The sequence below is a fragment of the Musca domestica genome, unplaced genomic scaffold (genome assembly GCF_030504385.1).
Source record: "Musca domestica strain aabys unplaced genomic scaffold, Musca_domestica.polishedcontigs.V.1.1 1, whole genome shotgun sequence".
Classification (NCBI taxonomy): domain Eukaryota; kingdom Metazoa; phylum Arthropoda; class Insecta; order Diptera; family Muscidae; genus Musca; species Musca domestica.
This window is the reverse complement of record NW_026712114.1, coordinates 38,988,769-39,010,074: the sequence shown is the minus strand read 5'-3', so window position 1 is coordinate 39,010,074 and position 21,306 is coordinate 38,988,769. Positions and strand designations below refer to the sequence as shown.

The following is a 21,306-nucleotide window of genomic DNA, read 5'->3' as shown; positions in this document are numbered from 1 at the left end:
AAATTCAACAAAGTTAATGGCTGTTTATTTCCCACTCCATTCACCACAGTCTCCCACATTTGTTTTGGAAAATTGAGACAGAGAGAGAGGGAGAAATATAGAGAGAAAATGGAACTGAACCCGAATCACAGCTTAAACCCATTTAATTTTAACAGAGATAAATATGAGTGGGAATGAGAACAAGCTTCATAACCCAACAATAATGCCGGCCATTTGTTGCCGTTTCTCTCTATTTGCATTAAGATTAATTGCAATACTGGGACACATTGACAAGTAACGAACGACGAGGGCAGCACCCTTAGTTCACCTACCACAACTCAACTAACACACGCACATTCACGCATAATAGTTAATTCAAATGGCTATTTCCGTTTCATCTCTGGGCTTTGAATTTTGATTTTTAGTACTGATGTTATTTTTTATGTTTAATAAGCGGAAGTTAAAACAGATGAATAAATAAACAAATGGCAGGCAGGCAAAATGAATGAATGAATTCCATTACAAAGAGTGTCTGACAATTCTTTATTGAATGAATTATCTGTGTGCAGACGACAATGCACTTAACAGAAAAATGTGTGAAAAGAAATGCGTAACTAAAAATTTTAATTGCTTTCTCTTTTATTTGATTTGTTTTTGCAGATAATCCCTATTATTTCTACAATGACCCCAAGTCACCGACGACACCAGATTCTCAGAGTTCCAGTAAAGGTTTCTCCATATTCAAGAGGCGCAACTCCAAAGGAAATAGCCCAAAAGTAACAATACCGGAACAAACACGTCTAATTACATCGGCAAATCTAGATACGACAGCCACACTGACGCTGGGCAGTCCTCGAGGGCAATTTGGTTTTCAGCATGTAAGTAGAAAGAAATAAGAAAATTATATAGTTTTCCCTTATGATAATTTGTTGGCAATTTTTTTTCAACAACTTCCTCTGCTTTTGTTTGGCTTTCTTTTCTTATGCTTTAAACATTTTAGCAATCGTTTGAACTACAACCATTGATGTCCCAACATCTTCCCCACCACCAAATCACATCATCTCTGCACCAAAGACGTCAACGTTCGACGAGTTCACATTCGGAAACTTGCCGCGAACGTTTGGGTTCTTGCAGCGAAACATCAACGCCCAATCATAGTTTTGATCATGACGACTGCTTCAGCGGCCCCCTATCGCCAAGGTAAGCAAGAGAACATTGCAGTTTTATCGGTTTCCTTGATCTTTTGACATTGAAGGGAAATGGAAACTAGTGCAGCTGTTGACAGTTCATTTTGTTTGTAGGCTTTCCGCAACAAATCGTGCGGAAATTTGCCAAAGTTACTCTAAATGTTTTTTACATGATATTAATTTGGGATTTTTTTCTTTGTGTTTTTTTTTGCCTAGCAAACATCATTCACACCATCATACATTGCCATCAGCTGGCGGACGACGTCATTCGTTTAGCAATTGGCGTCATGCTAGTGAACGTCATGCTTCTTCATCTTCAAATCATCATCATCACAAAAATATTGCTTCCAATATAACAACAACCGATGAAGTGCCTCAAATGATGGCACCACGACCACCGGTTATATCGCCAAATAAATATCGTGGCGGCGGTAGTTCACATAGGAGACGAGGTAAGTTTTGTCTTTAATTTTCTAAAATATTTTTTTAATACACTTCAAAGGCAGCTACAACAGAAACTCCTAGGATGTTGGGTTGATTTTCTTGATTCCGATTTTGAATATATTTTAATTCTCCAATAAAATCAAACAAAAATTGGTGTTTCGTAAGCAATTTATCCTAAAAAAGTGTTTAAGTGTCATTTGGATTCCACTTTAAAATCTTTCTAAGCTCCTTCGATATTCGATATCAGAAGTGGGTATATGCTTCAATTACTTTTCCAAAAACGGCATTAATAACTGTTCACATTTTCCTCCTAAACATTTGAAGCGTAATACTCAAGTATATGCTGTTGCAAAATTTAACTTCGTTTCACAGTAGAATATCAAAAATTTGCTAGAGCGTTGATTATAGAATTTGAAAATTTAAATCTCCAAGCGAGTTTTACTCTCTACTCGCATTCTAGAAAAGGCACTCCTGAGAGTAAAAAGAAATCGAGCATGCTCCTTTTTCACTTTAGCTTGAATAAGCTCAAGCAGGGGATAAAATTCGCTCGAAATCGAACAGATTCTACTCATGGCGAGCAGATGACGCGATTTCACTTTTAGATCAAACTCTTAACCCATTTCGAACATGTTGCCTCCCACTCTAATTTCTCAAACAGAAGTATTCTTCTCTTTTACCGTCGGTGCCTATATTAATTGAGTTACCTACTTTTGTTAACTAGGTAACTACTTTTGTAACTATTCTTACGATAATTTAAATCCTTTTAATATGAATTTCTTATCCTGTATTTTGTATGCTAAACTCCAAAAAAATGTCTTCTATAATTTTCCTTTTCTTCATAAAATCAATTCTCTGCCCCACCCAAAAAAACATCAAGATGTTTGCTTTTACAGTCAATCAAAAAGACATGAAATGATTGAGCACAAAATAGTGCAGTTCATATTTTGCATCTGCATCACTTTTCTATGATGTGTTGGCTGGCAGGCAACAGCTTTCATTGATTGAGTTTCGAAAACAGAGGGAAAGAAAACTTTGTTTTTTTTTTGAAAGAAAAGAAAATATTGCACATCATAACTCCTCACTGGAAAGTTGTTGTAAAACGAAAAAGGTCAGACAAAGAATGCAGTTCTGGCAATAAATGATTCCGGCGAAAACTTCGGCATGTTCAAGTAATGGCAGGTGTTTATGGCCAGATATGGAATGGTGTTGATATTCAGCAGGCTACAATGTTTACAATGGAAGAGAACTTTGATATATGGCTATGACTGTTGCTCTGTTTTTGCATCTTTTTACATGGTATTTTTTGTTAACTTGTAATTGTTTATGAGGTGTTCAAATTTTATAGAGTTTACACATCGCTATGATGCATGGAACTCATGAACATGTGTCCATAATTCGCTTTGGTTTTTTTTTTCAAAGCATATATCATTCATTCCATTCATTTACTCAATCGCCAGACATGGATGTATTTCTAGAGAACATCTGCTGTTCACTATTTTTTCTTTTTCCATTTTTTCTGTTGGTTGTTGTGTTTTACTTCTTGTAAATGTTAATGTCTGCTATTTTCTTTGCTTTAAACAAAACATTCGAATTTAAGACACAAAGATGCTTAACATTTCTCCTCTGTTTTTCCTTGTTTCGCATTGTTTATAATTCTTTGAATCAGTTTTCGTTTTTTACATGGAAATAAGGCGAAAAATCGATTCAAAACTTTAGCAATGGATAAATTGCTTAATATTTTTGGGAAACTAAATATTTGTAAAACGTAATTCTTGGAAGTGGAATATGAAGCGTTGAGTTATAAAATTAAAAAGTTATTGGATGATTTTTCATCTGAAATAGGGGAAATTGAAAAGTTTTGTTGTACATCTGCTTGCTTGTTGGAGACTCCGGGTTTTTATACCCTCCACCATTCCATCGAGGGTATATTAACTTTGTCATCCCGTTTGTAACTCCTCGAAATATTTATAATAGACCCTACAAAGTATATATATATATATATATATATATATATATATATATATATATATATATATATCAGCGTAAAATTTCAAGACGATGTCCATCTGTCTGTCTGTCCGTCCGTCTGTCTGTCCGTCCGTCTGTCTGTCTGTCTGTCTGTCCGTCTGTTGTAATCACGCTGTATTTTGAACGAATTTAGATAGAAGGCTAAAATTTTGCATATGTGAATAGTTTACCAGTAGGCAGGTTAAGTTCGTAAATGGGTCATGTCGGTCCACGTCTTCGTATAGCCCCTATAAAACGGTACCTCCTGATATTCGGCATTTTCATGATTTCAGCGACATTATTCACTGGAATCGTTTCAAATTTCGTATTGGGAGATCTTAATGGTTAATACAAGCTGTGGAAAAAAATTTCGTATGCAAATTCGTATGGACCCTATCAACCGGTACCTCCCGATATTCAGTATTTTCATGATTTTAGCGACATTATTTATCGGAATTATTTCAAATTCCGTATTTGAAGTTCGTAATGGGTGCCACATCCTATGACAAAAATGTTGTATGCTGGTCCACGTATTCGTATAGTCTCCATATAACAGTTTTCATTTTAGTGGTAGTTTCCGAAAGATTTTTGAATTTTTTTCAAGTTCCATCCAAATGGTGGAAGGTATTAAAAGTTCGGCACGGTCTAACTTAGCGGCTTTTTTACTAGTTTTGTTTTGATTTCATTTTACAACCAAATCAGTTACAATTTCATAATTCGGCCTCTCAACGGTTAGTTGATCTCCTAGCAAAAATATTTCAGGCATAACAGAAACTTCTATATTCGATTTTTCAAAGAATTCGGTCCCGATTTCCAACCAAATCAGATAATATTAATAAGATATTCATATTTCAGATTCTCAGTTTACACTTTAAATCCTCCATCAAAAAAACCTAAGTTTGATATTTTAGGGATGTTAAGGAAAATATATTTGGTCATATATGAAATTTTCACAGGGTGAAGGGTATAAATTCGAAATCGAATAAAAAATGAACTCGCTCGAATCAGAGCGGAAGTACTCCTGCGAGTAAAAAACAGAAATTGAGCAATATCTATTTTCTTATGAGACTCGAGCGTGTATGCTTTGCTCGTTTTTGAATAAGAGTAAAATCCACTAGAAATCGAGCAGCTTATATTTCGGCTGAGTACTTTTTCATTTTTTGTCAGTGCGTGTATTTTCTCAATTCATAGCTTCGAATGAATCAAACCCAAACACGTTAAAGAGTATTGTCGCCAATCGGTACCTAAAAACATATGGTAGTGTGGTTGATTTTGTTGTTTTTGTACACAAAATACACCGGTGCCCTGGTTCTGCTGTTTTACTCTTCTTGGCGATCTCTTCATCTTCAAGGAAAAATAAAAACAATTTCTTTTAAAAAATTCATCATTAAATAAAATAATTGTTTCCCCTCGAATTTATACTTAGAGTAAACTCTTACTCTATTTCCAGCATTTCGAGTCCCACTATAATTTTTTAAACAGAAGTAATTCGCGAGTTCTCCTTTATAAAAGAGAAGGGCGGTGAGTAAACTTTTAGTAAAATTCCTACTCATCGTGTTAGTTTCACTAGCGAGTAGCAACGTACCAATCTGAGCCCTCAGCTTAGGTAAAAAGACCCTAGAAGACTTTTACGAAAGGCATCAAACCAAGATAAGCTACTCTTAAGGAGTCTTGCAGTTTAGAAGGGCCCTTCACCTACAACAAGTTTTCGAGCAAGATATTCTTCTGCATTTCTTCTCATAGCTGCTGCTGTCAATTAATGCCAGTTGTAAAAATGCTGACGTTTCTCAATAGTTCTTTTTTTTTTTGGTATACGACTTGATGTCCCGACCGAAAACCAATTACAAAGGTAGACAGCAGCGCTTATTAATTCCTAACCATCATTTTCGAAAATGTCATTTTTATTTCATAAATTCAATATTGTCCATGTCACACTGACGTTTAAATGCCAGCTTTTATTTGCATTGCAACGAAAACAAGAAGTAGCGCACAAAAAAAAAAAACCTAAACAATTTAAGCCAGACTTGTAACTGCTAAAAGATGCACAACAAAAAACTGTTGGGGACTCTTGTAGATTACAAGTTGGTAAAATTCATGGTTGTCTTCACCAATTGACGTCTGAGACTGTCATTGTTATTTTTAGCAGCGAGTGAGTGAGTGCTCTGCACTTTAGTGACAATGATGATAATTTCCTTTTTTCTGTATTGTAAGGCAGTAACTTTGACATGCATTGTGAATATTTTTATGGATGATGTCGTCTTTAATATTGAAAAACAAAAAACAATGTGGCGCCTAAACTTGGATGCCCTGCCACCCGTTCCCGGCCAAGCTATCCACCTTATCCCTCCCGTTTTGACTTTACGATGTAAACGTGCTAAACTAAAGCAGTATGAATGTATATATATTTGTCTAGGGGCTGATGAAATTATATCGCTTTTGCTGTCGTCTACAGGATGTCAAGATTGTTGTTGCCAATATTTTTGATTAGAGGTTGGTTACCTGTCTATGCCACCACCACGAGCTTGTTAAGTGTTAGAACCAAGGCAGTTTTGTTAGCTTTTCAAATCCAAGTTTGTTTTTATTTTATTTTTTAATTACTTGGGGACTGTCATTAGATTTTAAAGACAAGATTTGCATTAGATTGTCGGATATTCTTACAGTAGACAACGGCTGTGTGTTGATTGTTATCGCTTTCAAAACTGTCCTAATAAATCACTAGTGTTTTGATTGATAGCTCATTGTGCGGGGAATATTAATTTAATTGTTTTCTAATTTGTTGTGGAAGAATTTAAAGAATTTTAATGCAATTGGAAATTAAATGTTTAGTTTGTTTGCGTCTATATTGTAATAGTTTCCGTCATAACTAAGACGGACACAAGGTTACTCTTTAAGGTGGAAACAGTGTATGAGGAAAGGGATATAAATATATTAATTAAAATAAAAATATTATTGTAAGATTTAATTGAAATTTGCATTTTAGGTGCCTACTTTTAGGAGAAACCATATGTAACTTATTAATTTGTTTTTTTTACTCGATTTTACTCTGAGAGAAAACTTTTTCTCAATTTAGAGCATTTTAAATCCCATTTTTGTTTTTCAAACGGGAGTAACTAGCGGACAAGAGTTGAGAGTAAAATTCGTGTAAAACTCCTACTCTTCAAGCACTCCTGCTCGCAAGTGTTTTTTTACTTACAAGTAAACAAAAGCTCGAACAATTTTTTCTGCGAAATGTTTGCTTGGTTTTACGGGCAAACACTTCTTATTCCCTTAGTTTTTGTTTGTTTGCCAACACAGAGATTCAAACCTGCGACCATAGGCTTGGTACTCCGACATGCATATTCTGTGCCGCCCTCACTCATAACTTGGTAGGATAAATACAGGGTGCAGGGTGGATAAAAACTGCAAAAAAAGTCAAAAGCCATTATATTTACATTTTTTTAAATTTTTGATTTTTTTTTTAATTTTTTGAATGAAAGCAAAACGTGTCGGAAATAACATCAAATTTTAGAATAAGTCTAGATTTGTTCGAGTTGGTCACCTTTGACACGAATTATAGCCTTCAAACGGTCAATGAACACGCTGCCCGAATGTTGCTCAGCGGCCATTTCCGGCGAAGCTCTGGCTTGAGGTGATCGCATTTGGTATTTTTTAGGGTCAACCTTGCTTTCGAAAATACTCCAGACACAATAATCCAACGGATTGGTATCCGGAGATATTTCTGGTATCTGTGCGCTGGATATGAAGCGAGGAACCTCATTTTGTAAACATTCTTGGGCGGCGATGGTCCTGTTGGAATGTCCAAGGTCTGCGGCCAAAATGTTTGTGTGGCCAAGGCTTTAATACACCCTCCAGAATAGTTTCGCGATAATATTCGGCATTTATTCTGATGCCACGGTCGATTAATACGAACGGATAGTGACCATCGGCTGTTATAGCGGCCCACACCTTGGCAAGTAAACACGATCATTTTGTTTGTTTACAAACAGCTGGACAACGAATGTTTTCTCATCGGAGAAAACCAAATTCGGCAGTTCACCATCTTTGGCCAAGCGAAGCAACTCTTTACCCCTTTGAGACTATATTCTCTTTCTGTTGTGGTGGCAGTTCTTGCACTTGTTGGGATTTCAATGGCTTTACCCCGAGCTCATTTTTCAATACTTGCCGAATGGAATATTGTGATATTTTCAGCTCACGAGCCATTTTTCGGCCACTGCGACGCTGATTTACCATTTCTGCTGATGTTGCTGTTTTCTTCCATCCACTTTCTTGACGTCGTGCTATGCTATCAGTATTACGTAACGAGCGATGGTACGAGACACAAAAGATTTATTCACATTTAAATGCTGGAGTGCACCACTTGTGGCTTTCCAGCCAAATATGAAGAAATCACACTATCACGCTTGAATTCCGTAACGAATAACTTTTTTTCTGGAAAATTCCCACCAAAATGCACGCTTGTAAATAATATAATGAGCTGTCACTACAATAATTTTAACAGCTGTCGGACAAGTGACTTAGAAATGACACGAGCCTGAAGTTGGTTGCAGTTTTTTCATCTCACCCTGTATTTTGACTGCGAGATATTTTCAAATGTACTTTTTTTATTTTTTTAATTCATTTGATATTTGTTTACAATTCCATCGCATAAATGACAGAGAGTTCAAGAATGTCAATACCACAATGCAAATGGCTGAAAATGTTTATAACTTCATATAAGTACATGTACTTTTATGGGAAACACTTTTTAACCAAATATGGTGATTACCTTTGGTTGTCATTTTATTTTTTCTTTTCAATGTTTGTGTGGCTTCTTTTTTTAAGCTATCAGTTATTATTGCTTACTTTTTCATGAAAATGGCACGAGCTGCTTAAATATAAACATTTGTATTTTATAAACACTTCCGTGCCATTTACAGACAAAAAAAAAAATCATTTGAAAAACTACTGAAAAATTGATGGTTATGTGGTAGTGTGTGAGTGTTAAGTTCCTACATTTTTTCTAATGGTGTTTATGTTACAACACTGCCTGGTGTTTGCAGAACCCCACCTCTTGATATCATAGGCCATATTTTCTTTGGCACTTTTGTTATTACAGCTGCCATTAATATGGTCAACGGAAATGTTGTCAATTTGGCCACATGTCCATAGATGTCAGTGAATGTCATTCCTTGGTTTTGTTTTACAAAAATAGAAAATCATAAATACGTAAAATGTTTTTTTTTTCGTTTTGGAAAAAATATATTTAAAATTAAAACTATTTTAATGGCCATAACAATTAAATATAGGGAAGTTGAAGGCAAAATTTGGCAATTTGTTGTAAAGTGATAATAAAACTTTTTTAAATTATTTTCAAATTACAAATATTTGTTATGTTTAGGTTGTTATTATTATCGAATATACGACTTCTGTATACCTTAGTTTCGGTTTCATTTTTTTTTTTTTTTGATATTTTCGTTGAGATAGTGCTACAGTATTGGCATATTAATGTGCATTTCATGTTGTATATATGTATGTGTATATATTTTGTTACTTGTGTTGCGTCTTATGTTTTTCTTCCCAACAATAATTTTTAATTTTGACATATCTGTCATCACACACAACCAACCATCAAGATTTTCCACATCATGTATTTATGCATTTTTGGATAAATACGTGATTTTCATACAAAACTATTTGAAGATGAACTTGAACTTAAAACAGCAGTTCATTTTGATATGGTCGCAGGGGACAGATGGTGAGTTTGTAAAACAAAAAGTGGGAGAAAAAAATAAAAAAAAAAAAAAAACAGAAATACAGTAGCTGATTTTATTGCGTATCATTGCTGGGAACATTACACTACAAATCTTCTGCTTTATCGGTAAGCTAAAAAGTAATCAGTTTTTCCTACAAAGCTAAAAAGCCTTTCCAAAGTTTCTTCGTAGAAGTAATTCATATATGACATATAATGACATTTGCAGGATTATGAATATGTTATTAATAAAAAAAGAAGAAAACCAAAAAGAAGACCTTTAAATATGTTAGAACGACTAATTTTGATCCATTTCAAAAGTTTATCAAAGGATATTAAAAACTGCTGCTATAAATAAATGGCCTTACAATATGTCATTGACTTTGGAATATTTTCCAACGGGTTTCTATAGACATATCTAGTAAGTGGCAAAAAATCAGAGGCGTTGAAAAAAGTAGTATAAACAAGGTATAACCTCATAGTTCTACCAACCATTTTATTTTCAATAAATACCACCATATTCCTTTTCCTTGATGATAAAAAATCCCAAGAATTTCAAATGCCATGACTTCTGGCATTATCATGGCATTTCGTTTTTATTTCTCTTTTTCTGCTTTTCAACATGGAAAAGAGCAAAGGAATTTATAAACACTTTCTACAATTTCCAAGGACTAGGAGCTAAAAGGCAAACAAACAATAGCTTACCTTGTCACATCGAGAGGCAAACATTCATTTTCATGTTAATCCTTAAATCATAAAATCGTGACCAACATAGCCAATATTTTTGTTCTGTAAAAAAAAAAACAAAATAAAAAACACACTGTAGCAAATTAACATAATCAAATGCAAAAACAAAAAAAAAAAAAATAGAAAAAAATTCCATAAAATAAAAACAACACACACACACAGCAAAAAAAAATAATCCTTAAAAGGCAGAAAACAACAACGCGCATGCGCGCGCACACCTGATATATGCGCATGGGAATGGCTTAACACAGCGGCAAACAAGTATATATGTTTGGCAAACAAGAAATAATGCCTGAATTCATTAGGTTTTTTTTCGCATACAATTTAAATAATTTTAACGAAAACAAACAACAAAAACGCCATTAAAATCCTACAATATTGTTGCTACTACATATGTTAATGGTTTCAAATGAAATTATGATTTTTAACCGATGGCAGTCATTCTGTTGGTTTTTTTTTGTCATAAAATTTCAATCACGTTTAAAAATTCAAAAAAGTAAGAAAAAATGAGAATGCGATCCCTGTAAGAATTAATTGATTGTTTGTTCTTTGCCTGGTTTAAAGCCGTTTTGTCTTTAGCTTTGTCGCCATTTATTGGCGTCTTTATGCACATTAAGATTTAAACCTGGCATGATTTAGTGTTTTGTGGCTTTTATGGGTTATGGATGGGAAACAAAGAAATAAATTGTTGCCTTGTTTTTCTATTGTGGAGTATTTACTAACTTAGTTGTAGGATAAAAACTGGGTAAATATTGAAAAAACAATTCACCCAGAAAAAGAAGCTCTATAGGAATGATCTGTTTTACGGAAAACTGTTCTTATGTCCCAGAAACTTCTGTGATTTTCTAATAATTTCTGTGAAAAACATTTATTCGAGATCATCGAATATAGATATAGAAAAGCTATAAAGGTCTTCTATCAATAGAAGAGTTTTAAGGCCTTGCATCCATAGAAGAGCTTTAACGGTCCTCTATCAATGGAGGAGTTTTAAAGGCCTCCTATCAATAGAAAAGCTTTAAAGGTCTTCTATCAATAGAACAGCTTTAAATGTCTTCTGTCTATACAAAGGCTTTCAATGTCTTCTACCAATAGAAAAGCTTTAAAGGTCTTCTATCAACAAAATAGCTTTAAAGGTCTTCTATCAATAGAACAGATTTAAACGTTTTCTATCAGTAGAAGAGCTTTATAGGTCTCCTATTAATAGAAGAGCTTTCAAGTTCTCCTATCAATAGAAGAGCTTTAAAGGTCTTCTATCAATAGAACAGCTTAAAATGTCTTCTGTCTATACAAAGGCCTTAAAGGTCTTCTATTAAAAGAAAAACTTTAAAGGTCTTTTATCAAAAGAAAAGCTTTAAAGGTGCTTTATCAGTAGAAGCGCTTAAAAAGCATTTTATTAAAATACGAGCTTGAACTGGTATTCCATTCAAAAAGGGTTCTGAAAGGCTGCTGTCAATAGAAGAGCATTAAAATGTATTTTATCTCAAGAAGAGCTTTAAAAGGTCTTTTCTCATTAGAAGAGCTTTAAAAAGTTATTTTATCACAAGGAGAGCTTTAAAAAGTCTTCAATCAATAGAAGAGCTTTAAAACGCTTTTATCAAAAGAGGGGCAATAAAGAGTATACTATCACTAATCTAACGGTAATAGTCTTCTATCCATAAATGAGATTCAAAAAACTTTTATTAAGAGAGGACATTTAAATGATCTCTATCAACAGAAAACCCTTAAAAGGTCTTTAGAAAGTCTGCTACTTATAGAATACCGTATGTATCCAAATCTATAAAAATGACCATGGCGAGTTTTACAACAAATTGTCAATTTTAATTATAGTCAATTACCTAAATTACAACAAATTTAAATTAATTTTCACACCCTTCAAAATAAGTGATAATTGATTATCTGATAAATTATTTATTTGCTTAATGCCATAGGCTTGAATGAAAAACTCAACAAATTGGCTAACCTTCTGTTAGCGTCAATATGTCTTCTGGCTTCTTTCACAATAACACCAAAATGTCTTAAAGACCGTTAATAAGCCACATAATTGTGACATTTCTAACTGTATTTCCTTGATTGAGCAAATTTCTAATACAGGCCAAATATGGTCTAACCATTTACCACATCATAGAAGACCCAAACTACCGCTACCATGACTTGACTTCTTTTTAATAAATCTAAATATGACAATTTAAAGTCGTGAAAATGGAGAGAGAGAGAAAAAAAAAACAAAAATGCATACACAATGGAAGAATGGTTACATTTACCAAAAGACCTAATAATTGTTTTGGTCATAAAGCATTTTTTTTAGATGGCAATTCAATATTTTTAATTAACACTACGCCAAATTTATATGACAAACGGCGTCAAGACATTTGTGTAGACGTTAAGGCGGGATAGCTAAAAATTGTAAATTATTTTGAGGCACAAAAATAAAACTATGCAATGTATTAGTGGCATATGAGAGGCTAAACGTTTGTTGTGTTTTTACCATTTTGAAAATTGTTTATTAACCAGGCACGTACCACGTACATACGGAAAGCAGTGGCAGTGGCGACAAATATCATCATATGGATGGATATAATGTTCAGTAAGCAATTTATACGTTTTCATTACTTATACGTCTAGTTGGCTCGGACGTGTGTTTAAGCCATGTTTGTATTGAGTTGGTTGCTTGCTTGTGTCTATACTCAATGCACAATTTTTATTTATTAATTTTCTTTATAGTTTCAACGTACTCTCCCACTCTTTGTACTCTGCCACATGAGAGGCAGATAGAATATATTTATTTTCGCCTTAATATATTTATATGGCCATAGGTTCTCTCTTTCTGAGTTTCGTTTAATTCTACTCTCTTTGTAGTTGGCCGTTTCGTCGTACTCGTTGGCCATTTACCATTCGAGCTGTGTTGACGTTCGTTGTTGGTTAGAAGTTTTGTTTTTTCGGTTTTTGTCGACGAGGTTTTTCAACACCAGAACCAAGCAGGATTATTAACACTCGACATAGTAGTTGTGTGTATGCGTTTTACAGAAGAAGTTGAAGGTCTCGCTGGCATACGCTTGCGCGCGTCTCTAAAGAAAAGAAAAAAACACTTTTTGTCAGATTGAAAGCAATTGTCGTTCGATTAAAAACCATTTAACATTTCCTAACAACGCATCGTATGTGTAGATTTCAAGAAAAATGTAAAATTTTACACTACTATAGACGTCATATGAAAAAAACAAATGCATATTTATTTATTATAGCCAAAAATAGTGAATTTTTATGAAGAATCATAAATAAGAGAAAAAATTTAGATTTTTTGGCTAAAAAGAAATTGAGAATTTTGAGAAAAAAAGAAAATCAGTTCGTTCAATCCTCGTTTAGTATCTAAAGACTAAAGATGGTTTTGAAAATGGATGAAATTGAAATGGATACGTTCTGTTGTGGTAAGTGGAAAGTTGAAAAGTAAATTAAAAATTGAGAAATTAAAAAAAAATATAATATATATTAAAAAAAATAAAATATGAATGTCTTGAAATAAATTAATTTTCATTGATTTTTCAGTATATACACGGTTAAATTTCTGTTGGATCAGTGAAATTTTACTAAAACAAAAATCATTTTTTTAAATGTAAAAACTGTGTTGCAAATAATTAACCCATACTTCAGATAATGCAATTATAAATAAATTTAATTTAAATTTAATTCGAAATATGTAATTTATTATTCAAACTTAATACCCTTGAGATTCAAATCATTTAATTTTTAATAAGATTTTTCTAGATTAAATCGAATTATTTTCATTCATATTTTTGAAGCAGTCATGTGTAATTTCGAATATTCTGCTTGCAATTCAACCTGTCTCCATTTAATTTCAAACTGTCAAAATCGTGTATTTTGAAACCTTGCATATTGCAACTTGAATAACTCGAATATGAATTGTAATAACTTGAATACCAAATGGAATTATTCGAATTACAAATAAAACAATTCAAAATACAAATAGAACATGATTATATTTTTAATATATAATCGAAATACAATCTAAAATATTTTAAATCACAAATGGAAAATTCCGACTCATAAATAAAATAATTTCAATTTACAAATTAATTAATTTGGAATACAAGGGAAAAAGTTTCATTTTGAAGACAAAGACATTTTTCGAATTACATTTGAATTTTGTGTAAATAGTTAATCACATTTTGGAAAAGTACCTAAAGTGAAATTGAGACAATTTTCTTATGGCAATCATTTTTTTTTTTTTTTTTTTTTTTTTTGAATAGTTTCTCAGAAAACTCGATAAAGTATTTTCTTGGTATAAAAGTAAAGATATAAAGTATTTTCTTGATATTGAAGGTAAAGAGTGAAAATTAAAAAAAAAACCTGTTTTTTTTCACTTATTAAATGTAGAGGAAACATACAGGGTGAGATAAAAAAAAACTACAACAAAGTCAAAAGCCATAATTTTCAATTTTATTTCTTTAAATTTTATTGAATGAAAGCAAAATGAAATATCATCAAATTTTAGAATAAGTTTAGGTTTGTTCGAATTGATCACCTTTGGCACGAATTATGGCCTTCAAACCGCCAATGAAACCGTCACACGCTGCCCGAATGTTGCTGCGCGGTATTTTGGCCCATTCCCGGTGAAGCGCTTGTTTGAGGTGATCGACACTTTGGTATTTTTTAGTACCAACCTTGCTTTCCAAAATACTCCTGACACAATAGTCCAACGGATTGGTATCCGGAGATTTTGGTGGCCATTGTGCGCTGGAAATGAAAGAGGAAGAGGAACCTCATTATTTAACCACTCTTGGGTGGGGCGTGCTGAGAGCGATCTTGGAATGTCCAAGGTCTGCGGTCAAAATGTTTGAGTGCCCAAGGCTTTAACAAACCCTCCAGAATATTTTTGCGATAATATTCGGTATTTATTTTGATGCCACGGTCGTTTAATACGAGCGGAGAGCGACAATCGGCTGTTATTGCGGCCCACACCAGCACCTTGGACGTCGCTTGAGTTCTGGTGGCCAACTGAATGTGCACATTTTCAGTTGACCTCTTTGGCAAGTAAACACGATCATTTTGTTTGTTTACAAACTGCTGGACAATGAATGTTTTCTCAGAGAAAACCAAATTCGGCAGTTCACCACTTTCGGCCAAGCGAAGCAACTCTTAAGCTCTTATGAGTCTATTTTTTTTCTTGTACTTGTTGGAACTTCAATGGCTTCACCCCGAGCCCGTTTTTCAATATTTGCCGAATGGAATATTGCGATATGTTCAGCTCACGTGTAATTTTTCCGCGATCAAGTCGCTTCTTTACAAATATAAAGAAATCACACTATCACGCTTGAATTCCATCCCGAATAACTTTTATTCTGGAAAATTATCACCAAAATGCTTTTGTACGCTTGCAAACAATATAATGAGCTGTCACTGGAATAATTTTAACAGCTGTCGGACTAGTGGCTTAGAAATGACAGCAGTCTGAAGTCGGCTGCAGTTTTTTCATTTACCCTGTAAATTTAGTAAATAATAATCTGAAAGTTTAAAAACCAAATTGGACTTCAGAAAACCTTGTTTCTATGTAGATCACAATTATTAAGTGAATGCATTTTTCATAAGATATAAAAGTTCCCCGTTTTCCCCTTTCAGAAGAAATCCCCACAAAATGTTATATTTATAAACAATAGACAGCTAGTCAACAAAAGGAGAAAACATTTGTTTAACATTTACCACAGCTAAATCACATTAATGTCAAAACGAACAGAAAGACATCAAATATAATGACAGCTTGACACAAAACCACAGAACAATGGGGCAAGGGTAAAACTTTCCCCCTCCAAGGAAACCATTAATGGGAGCTATAAAAATGCACACAGATGCAGATAAGGAACAAGAACAAAAGATGATTGAAATGAAAGACCGCCCACGAGGATAAAATATAAGAAAACTGAAATCAAAAGATTATATACAGAAAGTGTAGGTGTTTCGTCGATTCCCCCACTTCTACTGAAGAGTTTAGGCATATGGCAACTCTTTAACAAAACTGAAGGGTACAGATAAGCTACAGTTATTTTAACTTTTAAAAAGACCCACACACACACACACATAAATATCTCTCGAATGTAACGATCATTTACTTTGTTGCCGTTGAGCATTTGTTTTTCAAACACTAGCATAAATGTGAGTTAAAATAATGAATTATTGTCAAATGCGTTGGAGTGTGTGTGTGTGTGTGTGTCTATATATTGCTGAACATGACATCAATATATGATTACGTTTATGTATGTGACTTCTTCCTCTGACGTTGCTCTTCTTCATCCCGTTTCCTTAGCCATTAATGACAATCATATAGTAGAGTCCATCATTTGAAGCATAAATTTAAATAAATTGCGTTTATCCCTTTGCCATCTTCATTGAACATTAAGTGACTGCGTGTTGTGCTTGGTCGCGCGTTTTGTATTTGTATTAGTGAGAGGGTATATGAATGATTTCCGGTGCGTGGTTAGTTTTTCACTGTTTTACATGTAGCTTCATTGAATGTATAATGTTGGTCCTGTAAGTGTTCACGCACACCAATACAAAATGCTTTTCACGTAGCAAATGATGTGCAAGTAAAAACAAAATTAAAAAAAAAAACATAAAATGGGGGGTGGTGTAATAAGTTTGGTTTAAAATATTTCGATCAAAAGGTTCCAAAACTTACTACAGAATTTATAGATTGAGATGTACAGAGTTTTTGGGAGCAAACACTGATGGAAGAGTGAACTTTAAATTATCTTCTCTTCCATTTCAAAAAATATTTTTTGGTTTGTTTTGGGGTATAACTTCCGTGTTTCCCGGACTTGTGTTGAAAATACGACTCATGCTCTATAGAAAATTTAAATATAAAATATATCCTTTATATAGAGAAAGAAAGGGGATTGTTATAATAATACAGATTTCGTAATTTACCATTCTTATCACACCACACCCCTCTTTTATTTAATTTCCTTCAAGAACTATCCATACTCAAAGAAATTGTTTTGAAAACTATTTATAAAGAAAAAGGAAAAAAAAAAACGAAACGCCTAAACAACACAACTAGGCAGCCACATCATAGAAGCCAACAAAACAAAAGAACTACTAGTGCAGCGGTAGCATTAAAAAACGCCGAACTAATACCACGAGCTATCTTTTTACAATTTCTATTTTTAAAATTACCTTTAACAACTTTGAAAACATCAGCACCGGCGGCAACGGTTGCAACAAGAATCATTACAAAACGAAAAAGGAAAGAAAAAAATTGAACATCTGTTGCAGGGATTTGCTGGCAACAACAGCCCAACCTAGTGGTTGTGGCGATGGTAGCTATGGTGGTGGTGGTGGCCCCGCATTCGCTGTCTTGCATATGAATAACATGTTCATGTGTATGCATGCAATGTAATGCTGCATTTCCCCCTTGGGAGTGTGGGAGCCCTAGATATTTTAAACACTTTTGGAGGCTTTTTTCTATCTCTGGTTTCCCCCCTTTTCCAGGCACTGCAGTTGTTTTGTTGTTCTTATTATGGCAAAGGAAATTAAAGATTTTTATGAAGTAGCTACTAACAAAGGCTGCAGGGGAAGTCCATTAAAAGTGTTCCTTTAAGTTTTCAATTTTCTCCCTCATTGTTAATGTACTTGTAATTAGGATCTCTCAAGCGTTGCTCTCGATGTCTAGACTAAGGGAGATTAGTTGGAAATTTTGGAAAATACTCAGTATTTTTTTTTGTTGTAATATTTTTATGGAGAGATGAACTTAAGGATTATAATCTTATCGGTAATGGAGTGTGTTGAAAAGGTATTAGGAAGAGAGATTGTTTTAGGATGTATCATATGAAGAAAATGAAATTTATAATTGTATTAGGAAATGGAGGATATGTGAATACTATACAAGTAGCAGAGTGTGAGTATGAAGCAATTTCAGGATTTAAGGGGTTCTGTAAGAAATATTTTCATTATCTTTTAAATATTTGACAATTATAGATTGGTTGATAATCGCATTTGTAAAATTTGAAAAGAAACTAATTCTGTAGAAACGGCGCCGAAGTCAAGAACTCCTATAAGGTAATTCCGGCTTAGTTTGCATATGCTTTAAAGTATTTTTTTTAAACATAAGCTAAATGGTGACAAAGGGAGGCATTGGCCCAAATACAGGGTAAAATAAAAAACTGCTAGAAAGTCCAACGCCATAATTTTAATTTTTTTTTTTAAATTTTATTGAATGAAAGCAAAAAAAATCGGAAACAGCATTAAATTTTAGAATTTATTCGAATTGGTCACCCTTGGCACGAACTATGGCCTTCAAACGACCAATGAAACCGACACTCGCTGCCCGAATGTTGCTCTGCGGCATTTGGGTCCATTCCCGGCGAAGCGCTATCTTGAGTTGAGCGACACTTTAGTATTCTTTAGTGCCAACCTTGCTTTCCAAAATACTCCAGACACAATAGTCCAACAGATTGGTATCCGAAGATTTTGGTGGCCATTGTGCTTTGGAAATGAAGCGAGGAACCTCATTTTGTAACCATTCTTGGGTGGCGCGTGCTGAGAGCGATGGTGCTGAATCCCGTTGGAATGTCCAAGGTCTGCGGCCAAAATGTTTGCGTGCCCAAGGCTTTAATACACCCTCCAGAATATTTACGCGATAATATTCGGCATTTATTATTATGGCACGGTCGATTAATACGAGCGGAGAGCGACCATCGGCTGTTATGGCGGCCCACCACTATGGCCGGTGCTTGAGTTCTGTTGGCCAACATTTTCAGATGACCTCTTTGGCAAGTAAATTTTTCAATATTTGCCGAATGGAATATTGCGATATAAATTAAAATTAAATTAAATTGAGGACCCAATTGCATTGAATAACTAAGGCTAAATGCCCATGCTCATTAAAATGCTGATCGTCGTCTAAACAATAAATAGATGGCGCCCAATGCGAGACGACATTAATCCATGTGGCGCCCAACAATTTAGTCATTGGTAATAACTAATTAAGAATTTTAATTTCCATATAAAATTTTGCTCTTTTCGAGATCCTGAAAGAATCTACTCGTTTTGCAATATCATAGAGGAAACATGTATTGTCGTATTAAAAATTTTACATTTTTGCAGGTTCTCTAACAGAGCAAATATGTTGAGGAATTTTTAGTAAAGTCCAGCTAAGAATAGCCTGATCGCAAATTGAGTGCTGAGTGTTTGTCCTATTTTCTTAATAAAAAAACGAGGACAGTTTAACAAAAATTCCCATGGATACAATTAATTTAAATTTAAAATTTCTAAAGAAAAAAAAAACAAAGAAATGTAATTAATAATGCAAACAAAACAAGCCAATAATCTCACTATGATTCTAGGAACGAATGCAATACCCCCAACAAAAGAATGAAAGTACCACATACTCAATTCCATTGCCTTCACAAATTACAATGACTCCCCTGTGCTACACCTCCAGAGGGCACCCATAGACCACCAAAAGATTTTCGATAACACACAATTGTCAGGCATCAAAAGGCCGCATTTAACGAAAACAAGCGAACACAAAACGCTTGTTTTATAAACCCATTCCCAATTGAAATTGCAGCAAACTGCTCAACAAAACCAGCAACAAGTGGTTACCACCAATAACACACGTACCATTGTGGTTATGAACCACTTTTGCATATAGATTATCCATTTACACGAAAAAAAAAAAAAAAAAACAAAAGCACATTCACTGTAAATGAAAGAAGACTTCTTTCGTTTTGGTATGGAAATTGCCACCGTATAGAATGTAATCTTTTGGCCCACTTTACTACACCTTCTTTCGCCGCCGCGCTTCAACCATTCAAGAGCATGCACTTTGTATGGTGCTCAGTAGTCTTTGTTTTAAAGTTCAATTGATGTGCTATCAATTAAATAGAAAGATTCAATGATGTAGGTACTTGGTATTCATTGCTCGTTTTGATAAGTATAACAACAAAAGTAACAGGGTTTGTGATTGGTGGAAGGGGATTTGGTTCGGTATTTCTTCTTCAATTCTCATAGATCAGGGAGATTTACACGAAATGGGAAAGAGTTACTATTCAAATATTCCGATAGTGTAAGATCATAATATTTATTAAAAATATATAATATCAATCTTCATCATTCTAGACCACAATCTTATGTTGGGTGCCATATACAGACCAATTAAGTCTATTTATTTACACTTTCTGTATCCGAACTGCATCCAAATTTACATTATTATTTTTCATGTTCTCCGATTATTGTTCAATTAGACAATTATATGGTACATTAGAAAATTTAGACGTTGGGCGCCATCTACAAACTCTCTTCTAAAGCTTCAAAATTTATATTTTCAAGACCCACATTACATGAGAATAACTTTTTTCACTAGTCCCTTCCCTGATTATATCTTCATTTGGGCAATGGTATTTTGATAAATTTTATGTTTCTTTAACCCCTTAATTGTTTTACTTGCTGTCCATTTGATTCCCCACACGCTAACAATGCGTAACAACCCCGCATAAAAACAGTTACACACATCTGATCACTTGCTTTAAATAGCAAAAACATTTGTAAACTTCCATTTTTTGTTTAATCAAACAGGAAATAACTTATTTACAAAATGTAACATTTTTTCGCTGCTGTTATCCAGTTGTAATACAAACACAAAACCACAATTTTATAAACATTTTACTGAAGACACGAAGAAAAAACACAAATTGAGATCGTATGTACATCATAGGCTTGAGAGAGTAGTAGCATCATCAGTAGTTGGTTGTAGTCAGAATTAACTTCATAATCGTGATGCTCTGTTTTTTATTGAAAACATAATTATGAGCTTTATGACATGGACAACATTCCAGAGCTGAAATGTTTACAATAGTCTTTTTTTCTTCAACCCTGCGAAGGCGGTTTTTATGCGTTGTTTGTTTTTGTTTTTGCTTTCGTTTTTGTTTGTGTTTTTTCCTTCGATATAGAACATCTCCATAAACCATAGGAATGAGGTATGTTCGGTATCTAGATGAGGTTTTATGGAGTAGAGTTATGCTTTATGAACTTATGAGGGCCATAGGCAGTGTTCGTTTTGTACTTCATATAAACTTCTGGTATTTTTATGAACAACAACAATAGGAATATAGTGGACCAATTATAATAAATCTAACATTTCGGTTTGGTTACAAACATAAAAATATAATCATGAACCTCAATGAAGATGATGATGCTGGGGAAGAA

The 21,306-nt window shown here is 33.9% G+C and overlaps 1 protein-coding gene across 3 annotated transcripts in view; it reads left to right on the top strand.

Moving 5' to 3' along the window:
• LOC131802414 (uncharacterized) overlaps positions 1-21,306 on the top strand; it is an 83,894-nt gene that overhangs the window by 44,432 nt on the left and 18,156 nt on the right. For 2 of the 3 annotated variants that reach the window (XM_059122618.1, XM_059122609.1), the window contains exons 2-4: positions 640-857; positions 980-1,179; positions 1,383-1,618. In XM_059122618.1, the coding sequence (XP_058978601.1) occupies positions 640-857; positions 980-1,179; positions 1,383-1,618 (654 nt within the window). Of the gene's footprint in view, positions 1-639; positions 858-979; positions 1,180-1,382; positions 1,619-12,671; positions 13,515-21,306 lie in introns of those variants that run through there. The other variant, XM_059122629.1, reaches the window with a different exon arrangement.